The following is a 26,658-nucleotide window of genomic DNA, read 5'->3' on the forward strand; positions in this document are numbered from 1 at the left end:
GATGCAGGTGTCACCAGGTTTGGTTTCTTCTGAGGCCTCTTGCCTTGGCTTGTAGATGCCACCCTCTCCTTTTGTCCTCATGTAGTCTTTTCTCTTTGCGTGTGTGTGTCTGAGTCCAGATTTCTTACTGGATTAAGATGCACCCTGAAAAAATCTCATATTAATTTAATTACCTTTTTAAAGACCTTTTTTCCTAATACTGTGATGTTCTGAGGACCTGGGGATTAGGGCTTCAACATATGAATTTTAGGAGGACACAATTCAGCCCCTAACATAGAATGAGGGACTATTTAAAACAGGCAGGGGAGGGGAGAGGACTGTCCAGAGAAGTAGAAGGCAAACATGTGTGTCTGTGAGAATAAAGGGAGGGCTCTAGGGAGGGAAGAGTCAACTGCAAACCTCCCAGATTCCTTTTGTAGTCACTGATACCAAATTGTTTTATTTTTTAAATGCTTTCTTTTTCTAAAATGGAGGCTCTTAATAGGAATGCTGAAGTAAATGTTTAATAGGGTTTGCCCTACTCATACTCATTTGCAAAATGGTTATGAATCAGAGTCCATTCTATGAAGTTTTTATGCTAGAAAGTACTGAATACCTTCTTGCTGTGGTTTAAAATCTACAAGAGAATGGCCTTGAAATGTATTTGTTCAAGCAGATGAGATGTCATGACTAATGATTTGGAAATCATGGTTTTCTGTTTAAAACTTTCCACCAAGACTCTTTATCATTACTAAGTTCCAACTGCATGGTAGTTTTGAATGCTTAAATTTTTTTAAGGAGGTTTAAGGATAATATTGATAAATTCAGAAATCACTCTGCTATGCGCCTTGTCCTTCACCCTTTCCCCAGTTTCTGTTAATAATTTTGTCAACGTGTCCTGTTAATTCTGCTTCATATCTCAAGTGTATTTACTTCTTTGCAGGTCTGCTACTACCAGCTAGTCCAAGCCACCACCAACTCTGCCATGGAACCTTTTAATTGGACTCCCTCCTTCCATTCTTGTCCTTTCTAGAGAAATCTTAAACGAAAAACAAGTCATACTGTGTCATTGCCTGATTGAAACCCTCAGCATCTTCTCATTACACTTTGAGTAAAATCCAGACTCCCTACCATACCTGCAAAACCTGCACGATGAAGACCCTGCCCTCTTGACTGGCCTCTCTTCCACACCTCATTCACGGCCTGCTTTCGGCTTCTTGAAGATACGGAGGCTGTGGCTGCCCCAGGGCCTTGGTGTGTTTGCCATGCCCTTCCCCTGGTTTTCAAATGATCCCTCCAGTTTCAACTTAAATGTCACCTTGGCAGAGGTGCTGTTCTTCACTGCCACAGTTAAAATTGCGCCTTCTCCCTTTCATATTCTAGTATATGCCATGTGATTTATTTGTTTGCTTATTTTTGAGAGAGTCTTCACATGGCATTTCCCACTTGAATATTTCAAGGTTTTGATAGCACTGGCGAGAGGTAGGAGTGAAGTTAGAGCAGATTTTAGAGGGAGAACAACCCTTACTATGTTATTTGGTCTTAAGAAAGTGCAGTTTAGAAAACAATTCGATTTCATTCAGTATTTGGATTTTATAATTCATTGTGAACATTAGCATATGTTTTATCAGGTGTTTATGCTATATCTTAGTTTCAAAAGGTTTGATTTATTCTCAGATGACATTTTATCACATCTTTGAGCTAATTACTTTTCAGCGGTAACTTTTTTTTTTTTTTTGAGACCGAGTCTAGTTCTGTCACCCAGGCTGGAGTGCAGTGGTGCGATCTTGGCTCACTGCAAGCTCCGCCTCCCGTGTTCACGCCATTCTCCTGCCTCAGCCTCCCGAGTACCTGGGATTACAGCTGCCCACCACCATGCTCAGCTAATTTTTTGTATTTTTAGTGGAGACAGGGTTTCACCGTGTTAGCCAAGATAGTCTCGATCTCCCAACCTTGTGATCCACCCGCCTCGGCCTCCCAAAGTGCTGGAATTACCGGCGTGAGCCACTGCGACTGGCCTTCAGTGGTAACTTTTAAAAAATAAATAAAAAAAATAGACTTTATTTTTTTATTTTAATTTTTATTTTTTGACACAGTAACACTCACTTTGTCGCTCCGGCTGAAGTACAGTGGCACGATCTTGGCTCACTGCAGCCTCTGCCTCTTGTTTTAATTTGCAATTTCCTAATAAACATATAATGTTGAGCATTTTTCATATGCTTATTTGCCTTCTGTATATCTGTGGTGAGATGTTTGTTTAGCTTTTTTGCCCAGTTTTTAAATTAAGTTGTTCATTTTCTTATTGTTGAATTTTACAAGTTCTTTGCATATTTTGGGTAACAATTCTTTTATCAGGTGTCTTTAGTAAATATTTTCTCCCAGTCTGTGGCTTTTCTTCTTATTCTCTTAACACCCTGTTTTCTTTTTTTTTAAGTACTTATTACTAACTGAAGTGATCTTATTTGTTTACTGTTTGTCTCCTCACACTACAGCACAGGGTAACATCCACAAATGACCTGTTTTGTTCTCTTTTTTATTTCCTGGTTTTGTATGCAGTTGGCAAATATTTGTTGATTGAATGAATGGATAACAACTGTTAACATTTTCAGTTTGTTTTATTCTCATTGAAAATGGCATCAAACTGATTTGACTTCTTCCATCTTCTAATTTAAAACTTAAATTTCAAATTTTTACTGTAATTTTCAAAATTAGGGATAATGGTTAGCCACTTGCAGTAGTATGAGAGAAATTTCCACTGTGGTTCAGATGAAGTTGATTTAAGATATATAATTGCTAATCTGTACACTTGCTTTGCCCTCTCCAGAGCGGTTCAGATTTACTTTCCAGGAAGTAGTCACAGGACTGGGCAGTGAAAACGGGATGGTTTATGTCAGTCCCACAAAGCTTTACGGGATGGGAGCTACCTACTAGGCACTGGAAGGTCTCGGTATTTACACATATATCGCCACAGATAACACATACACACATGTTGTACCTTGCAAGGTAAAAACTATATTACTCAAATTTTCTGTTCTTGACTGGTTTATTTTATTTTTATTTTATATTTCATTTTATTTCTTTTTGAGATAGGGTCTCACTGTGTCGCCCAGGCTGGTCTTGAACTCCTGGGCTCAAAGAATCCTCCTGCTTCGCACTCCCAAAGTGCTGGGATTACAGGCGTGAGCCACTGCGCCCAGCCTTGACTGCTTTTTTGTTAGCTGGATTTGTTAAAGCTGGAAAGCGATCTGTGGTCTCCCTCTCTAGTTCTGTTCTGTTCTTTTTCTTTTCTTTTTTAAATATTTGTGGTAGTTTTTGGCTTTATCTATTTTGGTATAATGATATTTGCTACGTTATGTTTATAACTACTATATTATTGTTAATCTTTGTCTCAATTAAATACTTTTTGCCTTTTTTTTTTTTTTTTTTTTTTTGAGATGGAGTCTCGCTCTGTTACCATGCTGGAGTGCAGTAGCGCGATCTTGGCTCACGCAAACCTCCGCCTCTCGGGTTCAAGCGATTCTCCTGCCTCAGCCTCCCGAGTAGCTGGGACTAGGGCTGCGCCACCATGCCCAGCCAATTTTTATATTTTTAGTAGAGACAGGTTTCACCATGCTGGCCAGGATGGTCTCGATCTCTTGACCTCGTGATCTGCCTGCCTTGGCCTCCCAAAGTGCTGGGATTACAGGCATAAGCCACCATGCCTAGCCTACTTTTTGTCTTAAATTCAACTCTTTGAATATTTCTACCCTCCTCTTGTTTGTTTGAATGTTCCAAGTCTTCTATTTTTAAGTCTTCCTTTGCTTTTTAAATTGCTGCTCTAAAAAGTAACATATTTGAAAGAGGTTTTTAAAAATCCTTTCAGAAGATATTGTAAAAGGCATTTTCATTTTCAATTGCTGCATAACAAATCATGTCAAAATGTAGTAGCTTATAACTAAAATAATTTTATTATCTTTCATGATTCTGTAGGTTGACTTGGATCAGCTGATGGTTCTTTTGCCCCATGGATGTTCTGCTGGTACTGCAGTCATCTGGTAGCCCACTTAAACTAGAATGTCCATGACAGCTCATTCATATGGCTAGTGCCTTGGTAGGGATGACTGGGTTCAGCTGGAATATTGAAACAATGGGGCATCTCCCTGCCACCCATCTTAGGCCTCTTCCTCACAAAGTGGCTTCTTACATGGTCTTTTTATGTTGCAAGGACCCCACCAGCAGGATAACCATAATTCTTATATAGTGGCTTAGGCTTCCCAAGAGTGCCAAAGTGCAAACTGCCAGGCCTCCTTAAAGTGGAGATATGGAACTGTTCCAGCATCAATTCTGCCTCCTCCTGTTGGTTGAAGCAAGTCATATGGCCAGTCGGATTAATTGGGGGAATATATAAATATCAGGAGGTGTGGTTCACTGGGGCTGTCTTTACCTACATTTTATGTGTTAATTCTGGAGTTTTTTATTTTTTTTGAGATAGAATCTCACTCTTTCTCTGAGGCTAGAGTGCAGTGGCGCAATCTCAGCTCACTGCAAACTCTGACTCCAGGATTCAAATGATTCTTCTGCCTCAGCCTCCTGAGTAACTGGGATTCCAGGCGCCTGCCACCATGCCCAGCTGATGTTATATTTTTAGTAGAGATGGGGGTTTCACCATGTTGGCCAGGCTGGTCTCGAACTCCTGACCTTAAGTGATCTGCCCGCCTCGGCCTCCCAAAGTGCTGGGATTAGAGGCATGAGCCACCACGCCCAGCAATATCTGGAATTTTAGGCTGTATTGTAAATTTAAATATTGTATGTCTTTTTAAAAAAAGTACTAGTACTTGGCAGGAGGATTACTGGAGGCCAGGAATTGAAGACCAGCCTGGGCAACCTAGTGAAATTCTGTCTAAAATACTAAAAATAATTAAAATAATAAAAAGTAAAATAAAAAAACCACTAGATGTTTCTGTTCATTTTATAAGTAAACAATAATTATTTGAATTAAACTAATTTAATTGATCTCAGTTCATGCTGCTAGTCCTAATATGCTATTATTTTTAAGGAATTTGCCTTTTTTCCCAGTAAGTTACAATATGTTTTCAAATAATGTTCTCAGGATGTCTGTATAGATTATATAGTATCTTGAGTTTGTTCCAAATTTATAATGTCTTCCTCTTCACACAGTTTGGTTGGCCCTTTATTCTCAGGAATTTGTAGTTACAGAGAAATCTAAGGCTACTCCAATATGTCATCATTTGTTGGTATACCTTTTGGGAAAATTGTATGTAAAATTTTACCTGTAGGTGTTGGTGAATGGAACTGGAACATGCTCTACATTTTTGTCTTTTTTCAGGTTTTCTTTTAGTATCATTTTTGTTTTATCTCATCTTCCATTTACTCTAGTTATTTAACACCAGAAGCAATGATCTATTGAATAGATCTTAGTTTCTAAATCTCCACTTGCCATTTTCTTGCTCTTCATTTTTATATTCTTGTTCTTTCATTATACATTTAGATTTTTTTCAGTAACTTCCTGAATATGATTTCATTATGAATTTGGCTTTTTGCTATGTTAATTCTAGTTTGTGAGTTTCCTTGAAATCACTCCTTATTTGAGTTTGTTCCCTTTCCTTCTTTAGTGTGTAGTGTCCTTTTTTTCCATCACATGTGGTTCTTATAGGCAGTCTTTCTACAACCAATTGAGTACCCAAAGCGATATTTTTCTCCATATTCTTTTATTTCTTAGAGTGAGTTTGTTATTGCACCGCTGCCAGTCCTGCGTCTCCTTACTGCTGGGTTTACTTAGGATTGTAGTCTCTGAATGGGTATAGAAACAGAGTGGGGTGGGGAAATGACAATGGCTGTCTCTGGAAGCAGGATTCATACCAAGTTTGGGGCTGGCCAACCTGTTTCCTGATTGCTACAAACTGAGAAACTTTGAGCTGGGTGTGGAGAGAGGTGAAGGGCCAAACTGTTTCCCCACATACTTTCTGGCCAGCTGTGCCAGGGTTCATTTGTCCATGGACATGTTTCTCTTTCTCTCTCCACTTACATTGGTGGTTAGTGGAAATTTCCTTAGACTTTTGCAACTTGTTATGGTTCCAAGCAGGCCCTACTTTCTGTCTTTTCTTGTGTGTATCTTTATAGGTATTTTAAATGGAATTTGTGAAGTCATATCAGGAAATGGTAGCTTGATGCCCTCTTAAACTAAATGGCATCTTCCTTCATCTTATAGTTTATTAATCTTTAAAAAAATTGTTAATCCCATTGGCACAGGGACCCTCTCTCCAGGCACTCTTGGTTTCCATGGGATGAGTAACAGACATCTCTGATATTAGGTTGGCACAAAAGTAATTGTGGTTTTCGCCAGTACTTTCAATGGTGAAAACCGCAATTAGTTTTGCGCCAACCTGTAGAAAGGTATTGGACAGCCTTTTATTAACATCCTTAGCTCAGCTCAACAAAGGGAGCTTGCCTCGTGATTAAGAATAAAAGGTTACAGGAAGTCTTTCCTCTACAAGCATTCAAGTTATTCCATGATTTCAGAGCCAAAATGAAGTTAAAAAGTCAGCGCTAACATTTGTATGCTTAATTTTTTTTTTTTTTTTTTGAGACGGAGTCTCGCTCTGCCGCCCAGGCTGGAGTGCAGTGGCCGGATCTCAGCTCACTGCAAGCTCCGCCTCCCGGGTTCACGCCATTCTCCTGCCTCAGCCTCCCGAGTAGCTGGGACTACAGGCGCCGCCACCTCGCCCGGCTAGTTTTTTGTATTTTTTAGTAGAGACGGGGTTTCACCATGTTAGCCAGGATGGTCTCGATCTCCCGACCTCGTGATCCGCCCGTCTCGGCCTCCCAAAGTGCTGGGATTACAGGCTTGAGCCACCGCGCCCGGAAATGCTTAATTTCATAGTCTTTTACTTAAAAAAAAAAACTTTTATCATGTTTACTCGCATGCTTTTATCATGTTTTTTGGTACTATCCTTTTGTCTCCCTTACCTTACATTTGAGACATTTCATTCTTCAAAAAAGTTTAATCTTCTTTTATTTTGTTTTTGCCATTCATACTTCTTTTTCTTAAATGCCAAATTTTTAATCTTTATTTTCGGCCTTTTGGGTTTTGTTTCTTATTCTTTTTCATTTCAATTTATATTGCGTTACTTTTTTTATTTCTATTGTCTTAAGCATAATTCTCTGTACTATCTTTCTGCCGCCCCCCCAACCCCCTCCACTGTGGCCCTTGACAATTTTTCGATTTTTAAAGGCTGAACGATATGTAATCCGCGGGGTGACAGTAGCAATGAGCTGTGCCCATTCAACAACAGGGAGGAACGATCTTTCCATTTCCTCCCAGTAGTCGCTAAGTGATTTTGTATCTCTTTGTTTTACCTTGTTCCCTTAAATTATAACTTGGAGATACATTGATTAAAACTTTCCCAGTGTAGCAGTGATTTGCTTCTGGCAGATGGAAATGGCTTTTGGACAGCACATCCTACCTGTGTGAAAAGCTGATTGTTCTGAAATCCATGGTCTTGGCTCAGTGGAGAAACCATGGCCTCTGGAGTCAGATGCATGTAATAGTTCTGACAGGGAATAGCTGCATGACCATAAGCAAGTTTCAGAACCTTTCTTAAGGCTTTTTTTTTTAGTTCAGAAAGGCAAAAATAATATCTACCTTTTATGATTGTTTTAAGAAATAGGAGTAGTGCATATAAAACATCCTGCATGGTGCCTGGCCCATAGTAGTTACCCAGTTGTAGGACAAGCCAGGCCAGCCATGTTACCCAAAGGAACAGAGGTGAAGTGAATAGGTTATGCTTGGCAAAACGCTGCTTTAGAAAGGACTCTGGGTGTTAATAGGCCTGCTGGGAATGTCACATGGCCTGTGTTCATAGCCGGGCTTTTGACCCTGCTCCTGCTTCAGCTACCTGTAATGCTGCTTTATGTACTTTGTTTCCAGTATACCACTGGTTCCCAAGCCCGGCTGCATATTGCGATTACTTGAGAAGGTTAAAAACCACCATTGCCTGGGTCTTGCCCTTGCCGATTCTATTTTAATTGGTCTGGATGTGGCCTGGACATCTGCCTTGTTTGTTTTGAAACAGGGTCTTGCTTTGTCATCCAGGCTGGAGTGCAGTGGCATGGTCTCGGCTCATGGTGACCTCCACCTCCTGGGCTCAAGCCATCCTCCTGCCTCAGCCTCCTGAGTAGCTGGGACCACAGGTGCATGCCACTACACCTGACTAATTTTTGTATTTTTTGTAAAGATTGAGTTCCGCCGTGTTACCCAGGCTGGTCTTGAACTCCTGGGCTCAAGTGATCTTCCTGCCTTGGCCTCCTGAAAGGTGGGGATTACAGGCATGAGCCACCGCACCTGGCCTTTTTTTTTTTTAAGTGCTTCCTGTGATTCTGGTGTGCTTCTCAGCTTGAAGTTGCACCACCTGCCTGCTTCCACCCTTCCCTTGTGGATCCTGTCTATGGCTTGAACTCCCTGGCTGTTCTGTTGATCCCCCTGGTGATGCTTCCTCTGGTCCCAGCTGAAGGGAGGCTGACAGGATCCTCCAGCCTGTGCCAGCTTCAGTGTCTGCTGCATCTGTTTAGCAGACTGTTCTTTGGCTCTAGAAAGGATTTAGTACTTTGGAAAAGGTTTATAAACTATTTGCCTTTGGAGGCCAAAGTCACCCCTTTGTGTATCAGAGCAGAGCTAAGACTGCTTTCCTGAGAGACCCTGGCCAGTGCTTTGTGCCACCTTCCTGTGGCTAACAAGTTCCTTGATTTCCAATACAGATGCAACCCTTGCCTTTTGGCGAACTGTTAAGCAAATAAATCTGCCCTTATTTGGCAACATAGTAGACTGGTTGAACTTGAGTTTATTGCAGAGAATGGCACATCACATTTTTAAATTTTCGCCTCTTACTAGAAGACTAGTTCTAAGAGGTAACATTCCTGCAGTTAGCCTGAAATCCATCTCTATTCCTCTACAGTGCCTTTTTGAAATTTTGTTTTTTTTTGTGAGGTCGGGGAATACTTAACACTCTTCAAAAGGCAGCTGAAGGGGCAGGTAAACTGAAGCTGGTTGAAAAGGAGCTCTTGCTACCCCCGACTCACTCCTGAAGCCATTTCCTGCCCACCACTCGCACCCCAACCCCTTCTTTGATGTGGAAGGGCTCTGGGGAGACTTGGTTGATCCTCACTGCCTAAGCACTCTTGAGTCCTCACTCTTTTGACTGCTTGTAAAATAATTCTTCTGTTTTTTTTGTTTTGTTTTTTTTGGTGGTGGGGGAGTATGAATGTGGCTTTCATAGTTGGATGTTATAAAACATAGTCATTTGGTAGTTGGGAACTTTTTATTTTTGTGATCTTGTTTTTAATTCTCAGGATGTTTGCAACACCAGTCACTTGAGAGAATCTCTGAGTCTTGGCGAGGGCTTTCTGAGGCTTCATGTATTCTTAGCAGCTGTTGTCTTCTGACTCAGTGGTTGATTTGCCTTTCCTCACGGACACTCTGGATCTTGTAGCTCCTCAAGCTTCCCTGTCTGCTGAGCAGATAGGAAGCCGTGTCAAATATGTGGCACCTTGAGGAAATGCCTAGTGAATGACAGTATGTCCTATTGTGCTCTAATTTTATTTCAGCCCCATTTCTTTTCTGAATATTATTTTTCATTTATCTTCATTTCCTCATCTATCTGTTTTCTTCTCTTCTAAAGTATGTATCTTTGTTAGCTCCATCATCCTTTTTGGAATGAGCAAGTATAAAAATAAGTAAATAAATAAGTAAGACCCATCCTGAATATTTTAAGAAACCACCGTTTTGCGGCACACTTGCTGCCTTGGTCTTAGCTCTGGGCTTTGTTGTCCTCTGGCAGTACTGCTGCATTGTCTTCTCTCCCCGCATCTGCCCACCCGTCTGTCCCAGAGAGATTTTTCTGTAGCCCCTCATCTGCAGAGTCCGACAGCTCAGGGTCGAGGGTCTTTCTTAGCAGTAACCACCCCCTATGCTGCCGCCCCTCCATTTCCGGACCCGTTTCCTGTGGCTCCTCTCCTGTACTTTACACTTCAGCAGTTCTTGTTTCTGCCCACTCTGCCTTTGTTTATCATTTCCTGGATCTGAAGCTGTTCTCCTACTCTTTCACCTTTCTCTTCTCCGTAAACTGTGAAACCTCCACTGATTCCGTGCAGCGGCGTCGACCACTTCCTGAGTGTTACTTCCTCTCTTGGTGCATATATCTGGTTGCACTAACCGGGCTGCTGCTAGCCCGAAGGCACCTTTGTGCAAATTAGAAAAAGACACCCACACCTTCTTCAGGATACTTCATAGTACTTCCAACTGTTGGCAAACTGTCTTAATAAAGACAGAAATCTTTGATGTCTCTAATGTGCATGGTGCCCTGCAAGCGTTGTGCAGTGCATAGCTGTGCAGTTGTATGTGATAGATCTATGTTATCATTATTTGTTTAATTGTCTGTATCCCTTCAGGACTAAGGAAAATTCCTTATATCTTGATACTGTTTTTATATTCTTACTGTCTGACCAGATCAGACCCTCAGTAACCGTTTGCTAAACAAAAGAAGGAATGAAGGTACAAATATGTATCTACCTTGTCTGGAAAAATAGCAGGAAAGGCATGCCTGCCAAGGACTTTTACACTGAACAGTAAGAATGTATTTTAGCTCAGAGACACTGTTTTCACATTTCAATATTGCTTTAATTAGATATCTTAAAGCTGGTGTACCACAGTGGTTGAAAGAGCAGATGGCTGGAGCTAGACTCCATGAGTTTGAATCCCCATTCTACCACTTACTTATTAGTGCACCTTTGGGCAATTTACTTAACCTCTCTGTGCCTCAGTTTACTCATCTGTAAAATGAGGGTGATGATAATAGTTCCTACTTCGAAGGCTTGTGAGAATTAAATGAATTATGTAAAGTGCTTAGAATAGTACAAGACACATAATAGTAAGGTATTAGGTATTATCAATATTGTTAAAAGTGTTAGGTATTATCAATATTGTTAAAGTTCATATATGGGTTTACTGTACTGTGGTTTCTTTTTTACTGTGAAGTGCTGTTTTCACTCTGTCATGTACAGCTTTTATTGCTAGCATCTTGCTTCTGAGGGTCCAGCCACCTGCTGATGGGCCCCGTGTTTGTGCTGTGGTCAAAGCAATTGCTGCCTGCGGTTCTCCCTTGTGCGCACCGGTTCTCTGGTTGCTGTAACAGAAAGTACATAGGACACAGACAGGAAACCCGTAGGCTTTGTTTTTTCTTCCTAATTTGGCAGAAGGGGGAAAAACCAGGGCCTTTCTCAGACAAGGCTTGTTTTAGAGCTTAAATTTAACTCCTTGTTCATGTTCTAAAGCTTGGGTTGGTAATAAATCTTGGCTGTATGAGACTAGAGAGAATTGGGCTTTAAAAAATGATTTTAATGTAAAATCTTTTCTAATTGCAGGACAACTTGCCTTTGCTGATTTTGAAGAGAGTTGTGCTATGATGTGGCAAAAGGTAATGGAATGTTCCAGGGCCAAGTTCCCCACTAAAACGTGCCAGGGTATTCTTGAGTTAGACAATAGAAGAAAGTCACTCCCTGAATAGTTACGGGCTTCTCCTGGTCTTTAGGGTTCACTTGTGCTTTAACTTCACAGGAGGGATGGGAGGGGCATTTTCTGCATTGTTTCCGGCTTTGTCTTTCTCTCGTGTCTCATGCTGGCGTTGGAAGCTGTAACACTCTGGGAACGTCTGCATAACCCAGTCTGGCTGCCTCACCCTGTTGAGCTCTCTTCAAATTAAGCAAGATCTGACTAATACATTCTTCAGAGATGCTCTGACCATTTTCATTATGAGAAAAATGGCTTTTCCCAGATCACATTACTGTAATTGACTTTACACTCATTTTGATACTCTTACATATTATAGGGCACTAGCTAGAACTCTCACAGCAGTTGCTGTACATTTGTTTGTGGTTTCAACAGCCTTTTCTTAGTTGAACAAAACAGCATATAAGCAGATAATACAAAGATGATCTAAAATGTCACCCTCCTTCATTTGTTAAATTGATCAAAACCCTTTATATACATAAACCTGGATTAAATATTTTAGTATAGAACTGGTCACCTGTAGCCTGATTCAAGGGTATGTTTAGTTACTAGTTCTCAGAAAGAATGTCTCCCTGAGGAACTTCCTCCAACAGGGTTTCTATGGATTCCTTTACATTCAAGTTTTCAGAAATGATGGGTAGACAATTAGTTGTTACTCTGTGTTCTGGAAGGTGGAGAAGCAGATGGTGAGAATGTGTTCCAGCCAGCAAAGGAACTCGCATTATACCTAACTTTTCTGCACTGCGTTACCTCTGACCCCTTTAGGACACATCAGAGGCTTTGTTTTGTGAAAGGAGCACAATTAAAATCTAAGGTTAAATCTTCAAGTAGGGACACAGACACGGAGTTTTTTCCTTTATCTAAAACTGGGATTTCCATGTCTGTCCAAAATCTCTATTCGTTTTGGAGAAATGTCAGCAAAGACAGACAGGAATTTACCTAAATCTCACTTAGGGTTGGGATGTGCTGATGGTCAAAGCAAACTGAAAACCCACAGAAATAATTTGATTCACAAATGCATTTTGTTAGCAATTTTAAAAAATTGGTTGTCAGCATTTAGAATCCAGGCAGTTTCACATTAAAAAAAAAAAATCAGATTTCTGACCCCTCTTGAAAAATGGAAAGATCCATTGAGACTGGGGCCACACAGCCACAGTCAGCGGGAGCCAGGTTGAAGCTGTCTTCTTGGCTGGGCCTTACGTCCTTGTCTTTGCAGTGTCTGCTGTCTTTTATGTGACCTGTCTGGCCCTGTGGGCATTTGAATTGTGACCCCTCTCCTGTCCTTTCCTGTCCTACTCCTATAGCCCACGTCCTACTGTTTTATGGTCAGGTATCTTACACTTTTCAGAAAGCCTCAGGCCGCTGTGAGCAGTGGTTATGGCCACCAGGAAGGAGGAGAGTTGGCTCCAGGGAGTCCACTGCTGCTCCCAGCCCCACCCAGGCCTTCAGGGGACAGGAGCTAAAGCCAGGGTGGATGTGGTGTGCTGTATTTGCTGAGCTGGCATCCCTCCATCTGTTCATTCAGCCTGAAAGTCATAACCAAGGTTTCCTCATCCCAAGGGTGGGGCATTTTTCAAAATACGAAAGAAAGGAGCCAGTGACAGCTCCAGCCCATTTGCAGGCTTATAAGGACCAGCCATTGCCACAAAGGATAAGCTTCCTGTTTACCAGTTGGCCTGAGACAAAGTGGTTGTGCTTCCTGGCCACGCGGGGCTTGGCACACAGTCTGGGCTCTGTCTGTCAGGATGGTGGGCTGAATGCTTGCTCTGTGCTGGGCCGGCTGGGGGCGGCAGGGCCCCCACAGCATGGGTCCTGGACATGGGCCACTCTCGAGAGGGCACCCTCAGAAGGGCACTCAGTTTGGCTCCAGAACCAACCCTGGCATTTGGAAAGGAAGCAAATGAGGGAGGGCGGTCTGGCCTCCTTGCTGACTTCCTTAATGCTTCTTTCCTTGAGGGGCCCACGCCAGGCAAATCCCCTTGGCACAAAACAGGGAATCCTACAATAAATTTGTATCTTTTGTTTTTAAGTATCCAGGAAGCAGGCAGTCAATTCCTCTGGGAATAAAGGTCCTTTTCGGCGGTGTGTTCGGTGCTGGGGGCTTTGCCCTTGTGTATTACCTCATACAAAGTAAGTATCCTGCAAGCCGCCTGCGGCCTGACTTCCTCCTAGCAATCCTGCTCCTGCTCCTGCTCCTCCATCAGAGGAAATACTTGAGATGCTTTCTTTAGATTAGAGAAGGAGGAGAGGGTGATTTTAAAGGCTAGTCCACCATTTCATTGGCTGTAGCTTCCTCTGTATCCTGTAATCTCAGTTTTTCCAGGAGCAACGAGTACAAATAAAAGGACCAGGACTCATTTGCATAAGAAGCCTAGCAAAGCATGATGGGCTTTCAGTCCAGTGCACACACAGTGGCTCCATCAAGATTCTGAGATTATATAAAGAAAGGACAGAGGGAAGGGGAATACCAGATGGTTCACAGGTGGGGAAAGCTGTGAGTATGCGTCCAGTGTTGTCAGCCTTCGTTGCACTTTCATTCTCTGCTGTTGATTTAATGGAGGAGGGACCACAAGCAAGGGACTCTGACAGGGGCAGAAAATAAAAGCAGAGACCACGATGGCAAAATCCTGACACATGCAGCTTCCAGCCCCACTGCACTCAAAAATTTGAATTTGTAAAGACAGGCCACAATTACTGTCAGCAGCCAGGACATTTAAGGTCATTTTAATGCTACTGGTGGCAAAGCGGCAGCAGGTTTTTCCAGACTGACTTTTTTAAGGCCCCTTTATCCCCACCCAGCTTGGCTCTTCATCCACTCTGCAACATTTTCACTTCTTCCCAGGATGTAAGTGTCACCAGCAGACAAGCAAACAGGCTCCAGTGTCCTCTGCAGCCTTTCGGCACCTTCCTGCAGAGTTGGTGAAGTTGCTGAGTCTGAAGGGGGCTTGAGATGAGCATTCCCAGGAATGATTCAGACTGAATAATTTGGCCTCCTCTTCCCTCTGCCAAAGGACAGGGGCAGGACATGAGAGGAATGGGTGCATTTTTGGGTCAGGGTTCAGCCTTCTGGTGTGACAGCCTTTCTCCCTTAGGAGGCTGCTAAGTTGGTGAGACCTGGGCACTGCAGCCGACTGCCTGGGTTGAATGGTTGAATCTTGGCTCCAGCTCTTGACCAGCTATGTGGCCTTATGGGGGAGTCCGTCACCTTTCTGGGCGTTAGTTACCTTATTGGTGTGATGTGTGGTAATGTTAGTGCCTGTGCATGAGGTGAGAATTGAATCTTACAACATGAGAGCTATTGAACATTGTGAGATGTGTGAAATATTGAACAGTGGTGCCTGGCCATAGAAATCACTCAATAAAGATTACCTGTCTGGACTCTGCTTCTGTCCCTTCTTTTCCTATCATGGCTGGCACAGCGTTCATTCCTGTGGTATTCCCTGTATCCCTGTTCCTGGGAAGCAGCCGAGGAGGGGGATTCCCTTGGCCTCTCCAGGGTCAGGTCACCTTTCCCTTCATTAGTGTGATGGGACCTTCAGAAGGGAAGCACTTTCTGTGGCCAAACTGAACAGCCTGCTTGGGAAGCCTGCCTGTGCTCCCGGCAGCTGATTATTAGAACTTACAGCTTCTGGGAGGTGCTGCCCGGAGTTCCCAGGTAGCCTGTGGGCTCAGAATGATTCCTGAGACTGAGAGCAGTTTGACTTGAAATGTTGGCTTAAATGTCGATGAGTGAACATTCTCATATCCTGTTTCTTGGCCTGAGGGTTTTGCTAATGTTGTAGCCTATTTTACGTCTCATGTTAGTGGAACAGGCAATGTTGAGAAGTCAGGTGTCATGACTTCTGGCCTCGGCTTTGCCGTGGACAAGCTGTGTCACTTTGAACAAGTCATGGAATCATAGGACTTTAGAGGAAACTTAGAGACTTGAGAGGAAACATAGGGAAGAGCTGATCAAACCCCTTAGGTGTAGAAATAAGGCAATGAGTGAGGGTAGAAATGAGGTGAAGCAGAAAGGGTCTGCTTGAGGTCAAGGCCTAAGGTCATCTGCACATCCCTGCAAAACACTGCCTGCCAGTGCTTTGGTTTTTGAGTCTGTAAAATGGACAGTTTAGAGTAGATGGTCCTAATTATTCGTCCATCCACAAATTTCATGTTTCTGTTTCTACCCTGTACATCAATTGTATTATTTAATTTTCTTTGTAGTAGATTCTACCTGACCAAGTTCAACAAGGAAAATAAGTGTGTCTTTCGTCCTTAGAGTTTCATTCCAGGAGTTTATATTACAAGTTGGCAGTGGAGCAGCTGCAGAGCCATCCCGAGGCACAGGAAGCTCTGGGCCCTCCTCTCAACATCCATTATCTCAAGCTCACCGATAGGGAAAACTTCGTGGACATTGCTGATGCCAAGGTAACGTGCTTTCCCTGCGAACTGCAGGCTAGTGCCTGCTGAAGGAGAGGAGAGTCTACTGTCTCCTGGAAAGTCTTGGAGTTAAGGATTTGGGATGGGAAAATCCACTAAGTAAAGCTAGGTTTAGCACCTTTAAAAAAAGTTTTTTTATTATGGATTTTAATGTTTATATAAAATATATTTTATATTATAGATATATTTCTATATACTTTTCTTCCATTCTGGGGAATTGATGTGGCAGGGAATGCAGTGGGTATGCAGGGAATGCAGTGGTATGCTACTACCATCTTGAATTGAAGGTAGTAGAGAAATGACCAGTGGTGGTTTGCTACCATGTTGGCTTTGATAGCTCTCAGCACTTTGGGAGGCTGAGGTAAGAGGATTGCTTGAGCCCTGGGGTTTGATACCAGCCTGGGCAACACAGCAAGACCCTGTCTCTATCTCTCTTTCTCTCTGCCTGCCTATCTGTCTGTCTGTCTATCTATCTATCTATCTAAATCAATCAATCATCCATCTATCTATCATCTACCTGTCTATCAATCAATCATCTATCTGCCTATCAATCAATCATCTATCAATCATCTATCAATCATCTATCAATCAATCATCTATCAATCATTTAGTCTGTCTATCTAGCTCTCTATCTATCTATCATTTAGCCAGTTTATCTCTATCTATCTATCTATCTATCTATCTATCTATCTATCTCAATCAATCATCCATCTATCTATCTATCATCTACCTGTCTATCAATCAATCATCTATCTATCTGCCTATCAATCAATCATCTATCAATCATCTATCAGTCATCTATCAATCATCTATCAATCATTTAGTCTGTCTGTCTAGCTCTCTATCTATCTATCATTTAGCCAGTTTATCTCTATCTATCTATCTATCTATCTATCTATCTATCTATCTATCTATCTATCATTTAGCCAGGTATGATAGTGCACACCTATAATCCCAGCTACCCAGGAGGCTGAAGCAGGAGGATCACTTGAACTCAGGAGTTGGAGGCTGCAGTGAGCTATGATCATGTCACTGCACTCCACCTTGGGTGACAGAGTGAAACTGTCTCTAAAATAAAAAAAAAATGAGAAAGCATCTGTATCCAGTCAGTGCTCATTCAAATGTAACCAACTCTTTAAACTTTGATTTTTAAAGTGTATTTATTTACATTGCTTCCACAGTATACCAACCCATTGTTTTTTAGCTGTAACTTACCTTTTTGTACTTGATCACACTCACTTGCATGTAAAATGCATTTGTTCTTCTGTTTAACAAACATATTTTGAGTATATACCCTGGTTTGAGGAATGATTCTAAGCTATGTGGGGAATAGAGGTGCAGAAGGCTTTTGGGGTTTTATAGTTGAAAATTCCTGAGTAAGACAGGGTGATGCAAGCCCTGTCACTGTTATGCAGGCCTAGGGGGAGTGGCTGGAGGCCTGGGAGACGGCTGTGAGGACTTTGAACGGTGGAGAGGAACACCCGGCTGAGGAGCAGCATGCCCCGGGAAGGTCGTCACTGTGTCCCCTGTCAGTGTGATATGGCAGTGGAAGCACAGGTGGGCGAGGTGGGTGTGGGCAGGTAGGAGAGGCCGTGGCCACCAGGGGGCCACAGTGTCATCTTGGAAGGTGTGTGCTTGACTCTAGCAGCAGAAGCCCGTAAAGTGTTGGAAGGATAAGAGTGAGGTGATCTGACCTACATTATTTTTTGTTATTTTTAGTATGTTCTTAATGGACCTAGCTCTAATGAGACTTTTTTTGAACTACAAAAGCAATTCATGCTCTGGTATTCTGATTAAAATACTCGGTTTTAAAAGAAGGTATGTTTGTGTAGATTGGTGATGTCCAGGGACTGGCTACAGTGAGCCACCTTTAGGAGAGAGACGCAGCCACACTGGTGTGCAGTGGTGAGAGCATGAACCAGAGGTGTGGCCTGGAGAAGCAAAAGATGGATGTAAAGGCATTGTGGCATCCAGGTGACAGAACTTGGTAACAGTCATGTATCAGGAGTGGGTGGGTCGGAGGTGATGCTCCATTGTCCAGCATGGATGTGAGTGGAAGGACGGCAGCGACACCGCGTGAGAGAGGACACGTAGGAGGAGCACAGGGAAGGGCTGGGCATGTGTGGAGTGCTCACTCTGTGCCAGGCCACTGGATTGCTCCCATGGTGTGGTGGAGCCCGTCTGTGCTTCCTTGTCTTTGGTCACTTGGCTAGACCCCAGCAATCCTGAGAACCTGGAAAAGCCAGCAGGTAGGTCTGGCTGTTGCATTTCTCTCGGCTCAGAGCACAGAGCCCAGCTGTAGCACTGAGGAAGTGGGTGCCAAAGGCGCCTTTGCCGGGGCTGGTTGATGCAGCATCCATGATCTGGTGCTCCAGGAACCCCAGTGAGAGTAGGGTGAGGCCATGGTTGTTTTGGTGGGAGCTTTGTTCTGTCCAGCTTTCACTTTGGCCCCAGTGGTGCTGAGAGGGTGCCTTCCTGGGCTTCCGCACATCCCTGGGGCCTTGGCCATGCTGTGACTATGTTGGCTGTGGTGCTAGGTTCTGAGTTCTACTGCTGCCAAATGCTGTGACTCCGCAGTGACAGGAGTTCAGAGTCTGCTGCATCACAGCCACCCGGAGCCTCAGTGCATGCCTTCCAATTTGTGGACTATTTTTGACATTCTGTCAGGGTCCTTAGTTTCTTTATAATCAGCTGTAAGGATGCTTGTATACAGCATATGCCCTATTATCCCAAATTCCTTTATTTGTACTTCTTACAGTTTTTCCAGAGGTGAGATGTTTCAGTTGTTTATGAAGTAATTATCATACATTGGGATTTTTTCTAGAGTGTGTGTGTGAAATAGTCACCAGTGACCAACTTTTGCTTTACCAGAACTCCTGCTTTAATCTTTGGCAAGGTCGGGCTGGGTGAAGGAACCAACCTGTAAAGTGTCACATCTACACACGGAAGCACAGCTGCGCACAGTTCAGACATTGGCCTCTCAGAGTTTGCTGTTCTTCAGAATCCTTCTTGCTTCTGCCCTTTTCTTTCTCCTTCCTTTTTTTTTTTTTTTTTTTTCTTAAAGCATCCAGAGATGCTCAGTGTATACTCTGTTGCTTAATTCTATAATCTCTGGAGAAAAGCTTTAGCTTGACTCAAACAGTGGGACCCTGAAGATTTGTTTTTATTTTTTATTTTTTATTTTTTCTTGAGATGGAGCTTTGCTCTGTTACCCAGGCTGGAGTGCAGTGGTGTGATCTCGGCACACTGCAGCCTCCCCCTCCCAGGTTCAAGCGATTCTCCTGCCTCAGCCTCCTGAGTAGCTGGGACTATAAGTGCGCACCACCACGCCTGGCTAATTGTTTGTATTTCTAGTAGAGATGGTGTTTTGCCATATTGCCCAGGCTGATCTCGAACTCCTGGCCTCAAGTGATCCACCCGCCTTGGCCTCCCAAAGTGCTAGGATTACAGGCGGAAGCCACCATGCCCGGCTAAAGATTTGTTCTTGAAGTGTGACTAGTTGACTGCCTATTCACCTGAGTTATGGAGCCATGTTCCAAATCCTGTGCCTTCCTTCAGGTGTGTTTAAAGGAAAGAAAGAGTTTTGGAAAGCACAAATGTGTACCTCAGTAGTTTCTTCTCTTGGTGGCAATTTGGAATGGGTGGGATACTCCCCGCCACCACCCCCACCCCGCCCCCGCTCCGGGAGGTGTCTTTGGCCATTACCGAGGACACGGGAAGGCACTCTGGGAGGTGCCTGTCTCATGACGGGCTTCCTTATTACTGTGCCTGTCTCTCTTTCGCGAGGCTCATAGCTTCTTTGGTTTTCGTGAGAAACCAAAAACATCGCATTCACTATTTTTTTTTTTTCTAAATTGGAGTGTAATCAAACAAGTGCTTAGGGGCTGTCAGGCCGACTGCCTGGGCACGGGCATGGCAGCACCTGGCAGCACCCTGTGGTGCGAACCCAGCCTGTGGTGCTGGGGATGAAGGAGAAACCCAGGACTCCGTGTCGTCTTTCCCAGACAAGCCTTCATGTATTATATTTTCCTTAAAGCCTGTTCTTTAGGGTCCAGGTCAAAATATGTACCAATTTGCTGGCAATAGGTTCCTCTTTAAAACAGTGAATTTTCTTTTGGTATTTTATTATGAAAAATTTCAAATGTACAAAAAAGATAAAATAATTTATACTGTGAGCACCTATAGCTGGTACCTGGATTCTACAGTTAGCATTTTGCTCTGTTTCCATGAGTCTATAGTGTTATTTTGATGGATTACAAAGTAATTTTCAAACATTATACATGTAAGCACGTACATCATTAAGTGGAGTTTAATATTTGTTATGGTGCCTAGTTTTTTGGTTTTTTTTTTTTTTTGAGGTAAAATTTACAGTCTGTGAAAGGCACAAATCCAAGTGTCCTATCTCTGATGAGTTTTAACAAATACACCCAGTCGTGTCACTCAAGCCGTTATCTAGATGTAGATTGCTCCCAGCACCTGAATTCCCTCGTTTCCTACCCAGTGGGTTCCTTCTCACATCTTCCAGCTCTACCAGAGGCAGTCACTTTTCTTTTTTTTTTTTTTGATGTTTGAAAATTACTTTGTAATCCATCAAAATAACAGGTTTCCAGCATAGTTTAGCCTGTTGTAGAATTAAAATAAATAGTTATATACTCCTCCTGTGTAAAGCCCTTTGACTTGGCGTGTTTTTGATACTCATCCATGTTGCTGCGTGTGTCAGGAGTTTGCTCCTTTTTAACAGTGGACTTTTGAGCGATCATTGGAAGTAGGATCATAGGAGGCCTCCTTGCCAAATGCAGAGACTGCCATTGACCTTACCAGCCAACCAAAGAGGGGCAGGACATTTGGAAAATCAAGTGGATTCTCCAGCTGGGCTGTTAGAAAACAACTCACTTCTGTGGAGAATCACTGGATTTTATAGGCTTAGCTCTAGAAAGCATCATTTTGTCATCATCTTCTGAAATGACAATAATGTATCCAATTACATCTCTCCTTTCTGTCATTTTACACCACAGTTGAAGATTCCTGTCTCTGGATCCAAGTCAGAGGGCCTTCTCTACGTCCACTCCTCCAGAGGTGGCCCCTTTCAGAGGTATTCTGGGAAGGTGACGGCAGTCCGGGGGGTGGGAGGAGGACTTCCTGATGGAAGCAACCCCGACTCTGTTTTCATTTGTTGGTAAATTGCTGTGGGCATAGGAAGAACTGTTTTTCAAGCTTGAAGCTGAAAGCTTCGTGGCCTGGGCAGCAAGCCAGTACTGCGGCTCTTAGTTGAGTCCAGTTTATCCATACAGTCTACTGAATTGCCCTCTCCTTATGCCGTTGAATTCATAAAACTTTCCAGTTATAGTGATCTAGGTCTGTCATAATTTGATGCTATGTTACAGCTTCTCACTTCACTGCCTCGATTGTTACAAATGAATAAAGGGCATGGATTCTTGTTCCAGAATTTATTCATCACATTCTTTGCATAAGCTCTCCACCCCTTAATTGGCTTTGCTTGTCTGGTTGCCAGTAGCTACATCCACTCACTTCCCCCACGGGAAGCCTCTCTCATAGATGCTTGCTGTTTAGCCAGGCTGTGTTTTAATTCCCAAGGACAAAAGGAGCAGGCGGGCCCACCTAGCTCACCCTGGGCTCACTGACCTCTGAGCCTGGGATTAGTGCACGAGCTGACTGGATTCCATGCCAGGAACTGAAGGTCAGTGTGAATTAGGAAATGAGAAATAAACTGCTCCTTCTCCTTCCTGGTGTCCCTTCCATTCGCCTGTCATTGTTAAGCCTGCCTCGAAGTCGAAGCTGGTTAAATAATGAGAGCCCATGGTAGAATGTTACGAATTGTGTTGACACAGCACTCACACAAAATGTTTACAAAAATTTAAGGCATTATTCAAAACAACTGCTTTCTGCACCCCTTTTTTTGACTATGGCCGTTGCCTCAGTGTTCATAGATTAGAGATACTGTACTTCTGGTTTCTCTCAGGTGGCACCTTGACGAGGTCTTTTTAGAGCTCAAGGATGGTCAGCAGATTCCTGTGTTCAAGCTCAGTGGGGAAAACGGTGACGAAGTGAAAAAGGAGTAGAGACGACCCAGAAGACCCAGCAGACCCAGCGTGCTTCTAGTCCATCCTTCCCTCATCTCTACCATATGCCCACTGGGGTGGTGGCCCATCTGAGTGGCAGACACTCCTGCAACCCAGTTTTCCAGCCACCAGCGGGATGATTGTATGTGCCAGCACATGGTAATTTTGGTATAATTCCAACTTGGGCACAACGAATGCTATTTGTCATTTTTAAACTGAATCCGAAAGAAACCCCTATTACAAATTTAAGATAATTGATTTGAAAGTGCTTTGTATAAAAAAGCAAATGATAAAAGGAATCAGAATTAATGAAATGTTTGTTGATCTTTGCTGGTTCTCATTTCTTTCCTTTCTCTTCCTCTTCCTTTCCCCTGGAATTTTCAGTCTTCATTACAAAGCCTGAAGCTCAGTAGTACTGAAGGGATTTTTTCTAAATTATTGACATGAGAATGATGAGGAAGACCAGTTTGGTTTTTCACTGTACCTTGAATTCATGTTGTTAAGTAGCTTGTGGACATTCTCCATCACTTTGGAATATTTTGTTTGCATTTATTTCTATTTCAGATACCAGCCATCTGCCCAGTTGAAGATTTGCAAAATAATTTTTATTCCAAACATTTTGAAAGCTTAGAAAATTTGTGTGTGTACATATACACATAAAGTTAACTTAGGAAAGTTAGTTTGAAGGTAACAGCATCTGGCTGGGCGTGGTGGCTCATGCCTATAATCCCAGCACTTTGGGAGGCCGAGGCAGGTGGATCACCTGAGGTCAGGAGGCCTGGCCAACATGGTGAAATCTCGTCTCTACTGAAAATACAAAAATATTAGCTGAGTGTGGTGGCAGGTGCCTGTAATCCCAGCTACTTGGGAGGCTGAGGCAGGAGAATTGCTTGAATCCAGGAGGCAGAGGCTGCAGTGAGCCAAGATTTCACCATTGCACTCCAGCCTGGGCAACAAGAGCAAAACTCCGTCTCAGGAGAGAGGAAAAAAAAAAAAAAAAAAAGGAAAGAAAAAGAAGGAAAAGGGAAGGAAAGGAAAAAGCTAACAGGTTCTTACCTATCTGCTTTCCAAACAACTTAACTGCTTGTTAGATAATCGTATCCTTAGGTTTTATTAGTCTTATAAGGAAACATATTATAAAGCAAAAGAACTTCCTTCTGGCCACCAGAGCCTACAAAAACAGAAATCTGGTATCTGTGCTTTGAAAAGGTCAGTTTAACCCTCTTAGCATTAGCAGGCTTAATGCCATTGTAGTGTTGTCCGCAATGAAGGACAGCCATGAGCTCTCTTCCTACATTCTTAATATTCAGTGAAGAGAAGCCTCTCAGAAAAAAAGAAAAAAATGAGCTTAAACATGCTGGTAGAATATGAGGTCTTCAGTTGTTACAAGTTATCTCTATTCTGGAGTTGTTTCTTTAAAAACATGTTTGTGTGTTCTTTGAGTAGATCATACAGTGAAAAGTCTCCCCCTGAGAGCGCTTTTGTCAGTGTGTTTAGATAAATATTCCAATCTCTACAGTCTTTTAAAATAAATGGCAGAGCACTGTACAGTTTTGTGCTTTTGCTCTTTAAGTTACACACTGTCCTATTGTGTGTATGTTGTGAATTTATGTGTTGCTTGCTGTCTATTCTCTGACAACTTCTACTTCATTTTAGTGTTTGAATTTTTTTTGTTTCTTTGCTATGGCCAAATTATAGAAAACCAGGGCTCAGGTTGGCCATCTGTTCTGAAGTAAAAATAAGTGTAGAGTTTGAATTAATGAAGAGGCTTTTCTAATCCACCTGATAGGAAATAGTATTATGTAGTGAATAGCTCCTTGATTCCTATTTGAAAGCCGCTATCTTGGGTGTTTTTTCTCTTCACATTTACTTCCTGTGCACTTAATGCCTTCATGGGTGATTCTGAGCAGGCTGGAACTTGATCATTGCAATAGACACTGTCTTTCCTGTTCTTTGAGGATAGCAATGATGTGCACTTGCAGCCCACTGTTTCCTGTAGATCCATTAATCACTGTGACTCAGCCATTGACTCCACTAACTACCTTAATGATGTCTTGGATAATGCATCAGAGGAAAAGGTGACTTTTTGAGGAAGGGCCCCCAGTGCATCCCATAAAGAGACAGGATAGCCCAGAGACCAGAGAAAGGGGTTTCCTAGAATTACACAAACTGTAGATGTAAAGACTGCAGGAGAGGGATCACAGCCAACAAATGGTAGCGTGACTCCTACGTGCTTTACTATAGAAGAGGCTGCAGGGCCTCTACCCGCAAGTTCCTTACCAGCTAGTGTGCTGGGCGGATGGGCAGGGGCTGTGGAGAGTATTATAATACTGTGCCAAAAGAATTTCAAGCTCTGGTGCTAAAAATGATGTAGAAAATAGAGATATCAGTTAGGAGGAATCTAAGAGGCTATCCGGAGGCAGTAGTGTCCCTGTGGGTCTTGAAGTCCAAGATTTTGATAAGCAGACATGATGGAGAGCACCCTGCAAGTGGAAAGCACAGCATGAAGAGAGGCCCCAGAGCAGGCAGGGGGGAGTTGTGCCCCAGAAATAAGAAGCCCAGTTTGGACAGCGTGTAGATGAGCATAGGTAAAGTAAAAGAGAGGCCTGGAAAGGTAGGTTGGCCACAGTGTGTGACTGCCAGTGTTGACATTTTGCATACCATTTGTGGCCATCAAAGATTTGGGGGTAAGCACGTGATTCTACTGCTAACGAGGTTTCAGAGACTGTGCTGAATGTGTACTGACAAGGCCTGTGTGCTTTCAAGTAAGTCACAGATTTTACCGTCTTCGTTCAGTTTTCCTAGAATTAGCCGCCTCTTGCCTGTAAACATTCCCTATTCTCCAAACCCAAGGACTTGCTAATACCTGATAAGGTTTTATTACTCTGAGTTTTGGTAAAGTTTGTATACAGCAACAATGAAACTGAAATGACATATACACCAAACAGCCAGAACTTAGTTCCTTCTGTCCTCTGGCCACCAGCAAGGCCAGGGAAATGCTCAAGAAGCAGCAGTTGTGAAGCGTTTTCCCAAAGCAAGCAGCTTTGGAAGTGGCTTTAGGCCACTTGACTCTGGCATTTTCAGTTTGTCCATCTGAAAAATATGAATAAATATTTGCCAATCACTTGCCTTACAGGTGAGACAATGTTTATACTGCTCATTGGGATGCTTGGACAAAAGATGCTGTTTACACAGGAGGCTCAATGACGGGGGCGGTCAAGAAGGAGGTGAGAGGGTGAGAGGAAAACCTCGTCTCCACCCACTAGAAGATTCTTGCCTCCTTAGTAATGCCCTCCCGGTTCAGGCATGCTTTTTGGCAGAGTTGCTCAGTTGAAAGCACTGTCAGGAATGTGTACAGAAAAACTGCGCCCACTTTATAATCCAGGGCAGAAAAGTAGGAAATGAAAATATTAAAAACATGCCTCTAAGACACGGGTTGGGTGCAGAAGTGAAATCTGACTTTGCAGGAGAGAGTACTTTTCATTCCTAAATTATCTTCCAAATTTTTTTCCCCTTAGAGGAAATTTCCAAAAGGAATTTTTTTTAAGGAAACGTTTTAATTGATTTATCAGATCACATAAGGTGTGTTAACCTTTTATTATTACATAATAAGCTGTCAAGGCAGAAATTAGACCCCCTACTATACACCTATAACACTTATCTTTTAACTTGAGCTACCACATCAGTCACCTTGCAGTCTTAATGACAAAGTAATTTTTCACTTCCAGATTATTTTTATGAAATGAGAAACTATAGACCTGTCTCCCTTATGAAGGTTGATGCAGATATTCAAAATAAAATATTAGTGAACTGAATCCAATGATATGTAGTGGTATATTGTATTATTTTTCACGAAATGGGTTGGTGCTTCTCCCTCTCAGTGCTCTTTCCTGTGGGAGGATTATACATCCCCTCGTTGAACTTAGGTGTGACTGTGTGGCTTGTGAGTGGAAGTGGCATATAGGACTTCTGAGTAAAAGTTTTAAGTGCCTGCCCTTGGTTCACACTGTCCACTTTGCCTTCGTCCCTAAGATTGGTAATATTCCAGATGGTGGCTACTTCAAGGGCTTGGGGGTTGGGACAGCTGACCCACAGTGGGACATGGAGCGTAAGAGACACATAAACCCTTACAAGCCCCTAAGATGGGGGGCTATTTGTTACCCCAACTTAACCTGGTGCACGCTACTGTTAACAGTGACTAAGAGAGGTTTATTCCCGGAATGCAAAGGTGGTTCAATATCAGGAAATCCTGGAATTATTTTAACCTAAGACATGGCTTAGATCGAGGACTTAGCATTCAATTGGAAACACACACAAACCATTGATTGTAGAACATGTCCTCAGTGGTTTGACTGAGTCAGTAGTTATTTATAAAATTATATAAAAGTTATGTTTATATTTTGCAAACTAAGCTACTTTCTAGGACCACATTTTTAGAAAATTCACTATTCAAAACAAAGTAGAAGAGACAAGAAAGAATAGACGCACTTCTCCCTATTCCTCCACTAAGAGCAGCCTGGACTTGCATAAAACAAACATCAAACTACTGTGAAAGCTGAGAAGACCGAATGGAAAGGAACTTCAGTACCCAAGGAATAACACAGCATTGACTTCCCTGGG

The 26,658-nt window shown here is 42.7% G+C and overlaps 1 protein-coding gene across 12 annotated transcripts in view; it reads left to right on the forward strand.

Annotated features, from left to right (window-relative positions):
* COA1 (cytochrome c oxidase assembly factor 1) overlaps positions 1-22,352 on the forward strand; it is a 195,723-nt gene extending 173,371 nt beyond the window's left edge. For 9 of the 12 annotated variants that reach the window (XM_065542070.1, XM_045389057.2, XM_074035180.1 and 6 more), the window contains 5 exons: positions 11,395-11,447; positions 13,570-13,669; positions 15,798-15,946; positions 20,974-21,050; positions 21,939-22,352. In XM_065542070.1, the coding sequence (XP_065398142.1) occupies positions 11,433-11,447; positions 13,570-13,669; positions 15,798-15,946; positions 20,974-21,050; positions 21,939-22,038 (441 nt within the window). In that variant the 5' untranslated portion in view covers positions 11,395-11,432 and the 3' untranslated portion in view covers positions 22,039-22,352. The other 3 variants (XM_065542068.1, XM_065542066.1, XM_065542072.1) reach the window with 3 other exon arrangements.
* The last annotated feature ends 4,306 nt before the right edge of the window (positions 22,353-26,658 follow it).

The sequence above is a fragment of the Macaca fascicularis genome, chromosome 3, assembly GCF_037993035.2.
Source record: "Macaca fascicularis isolate 582-1 chromosome 3, T2T-MFA8v1.1".
NCBI classification, from domain to species: Eukaryota; Metazoa; Chordata; class Mammalia; order Primates; family Cercopithecidae; genus Macaca; species Macaca fascicularis.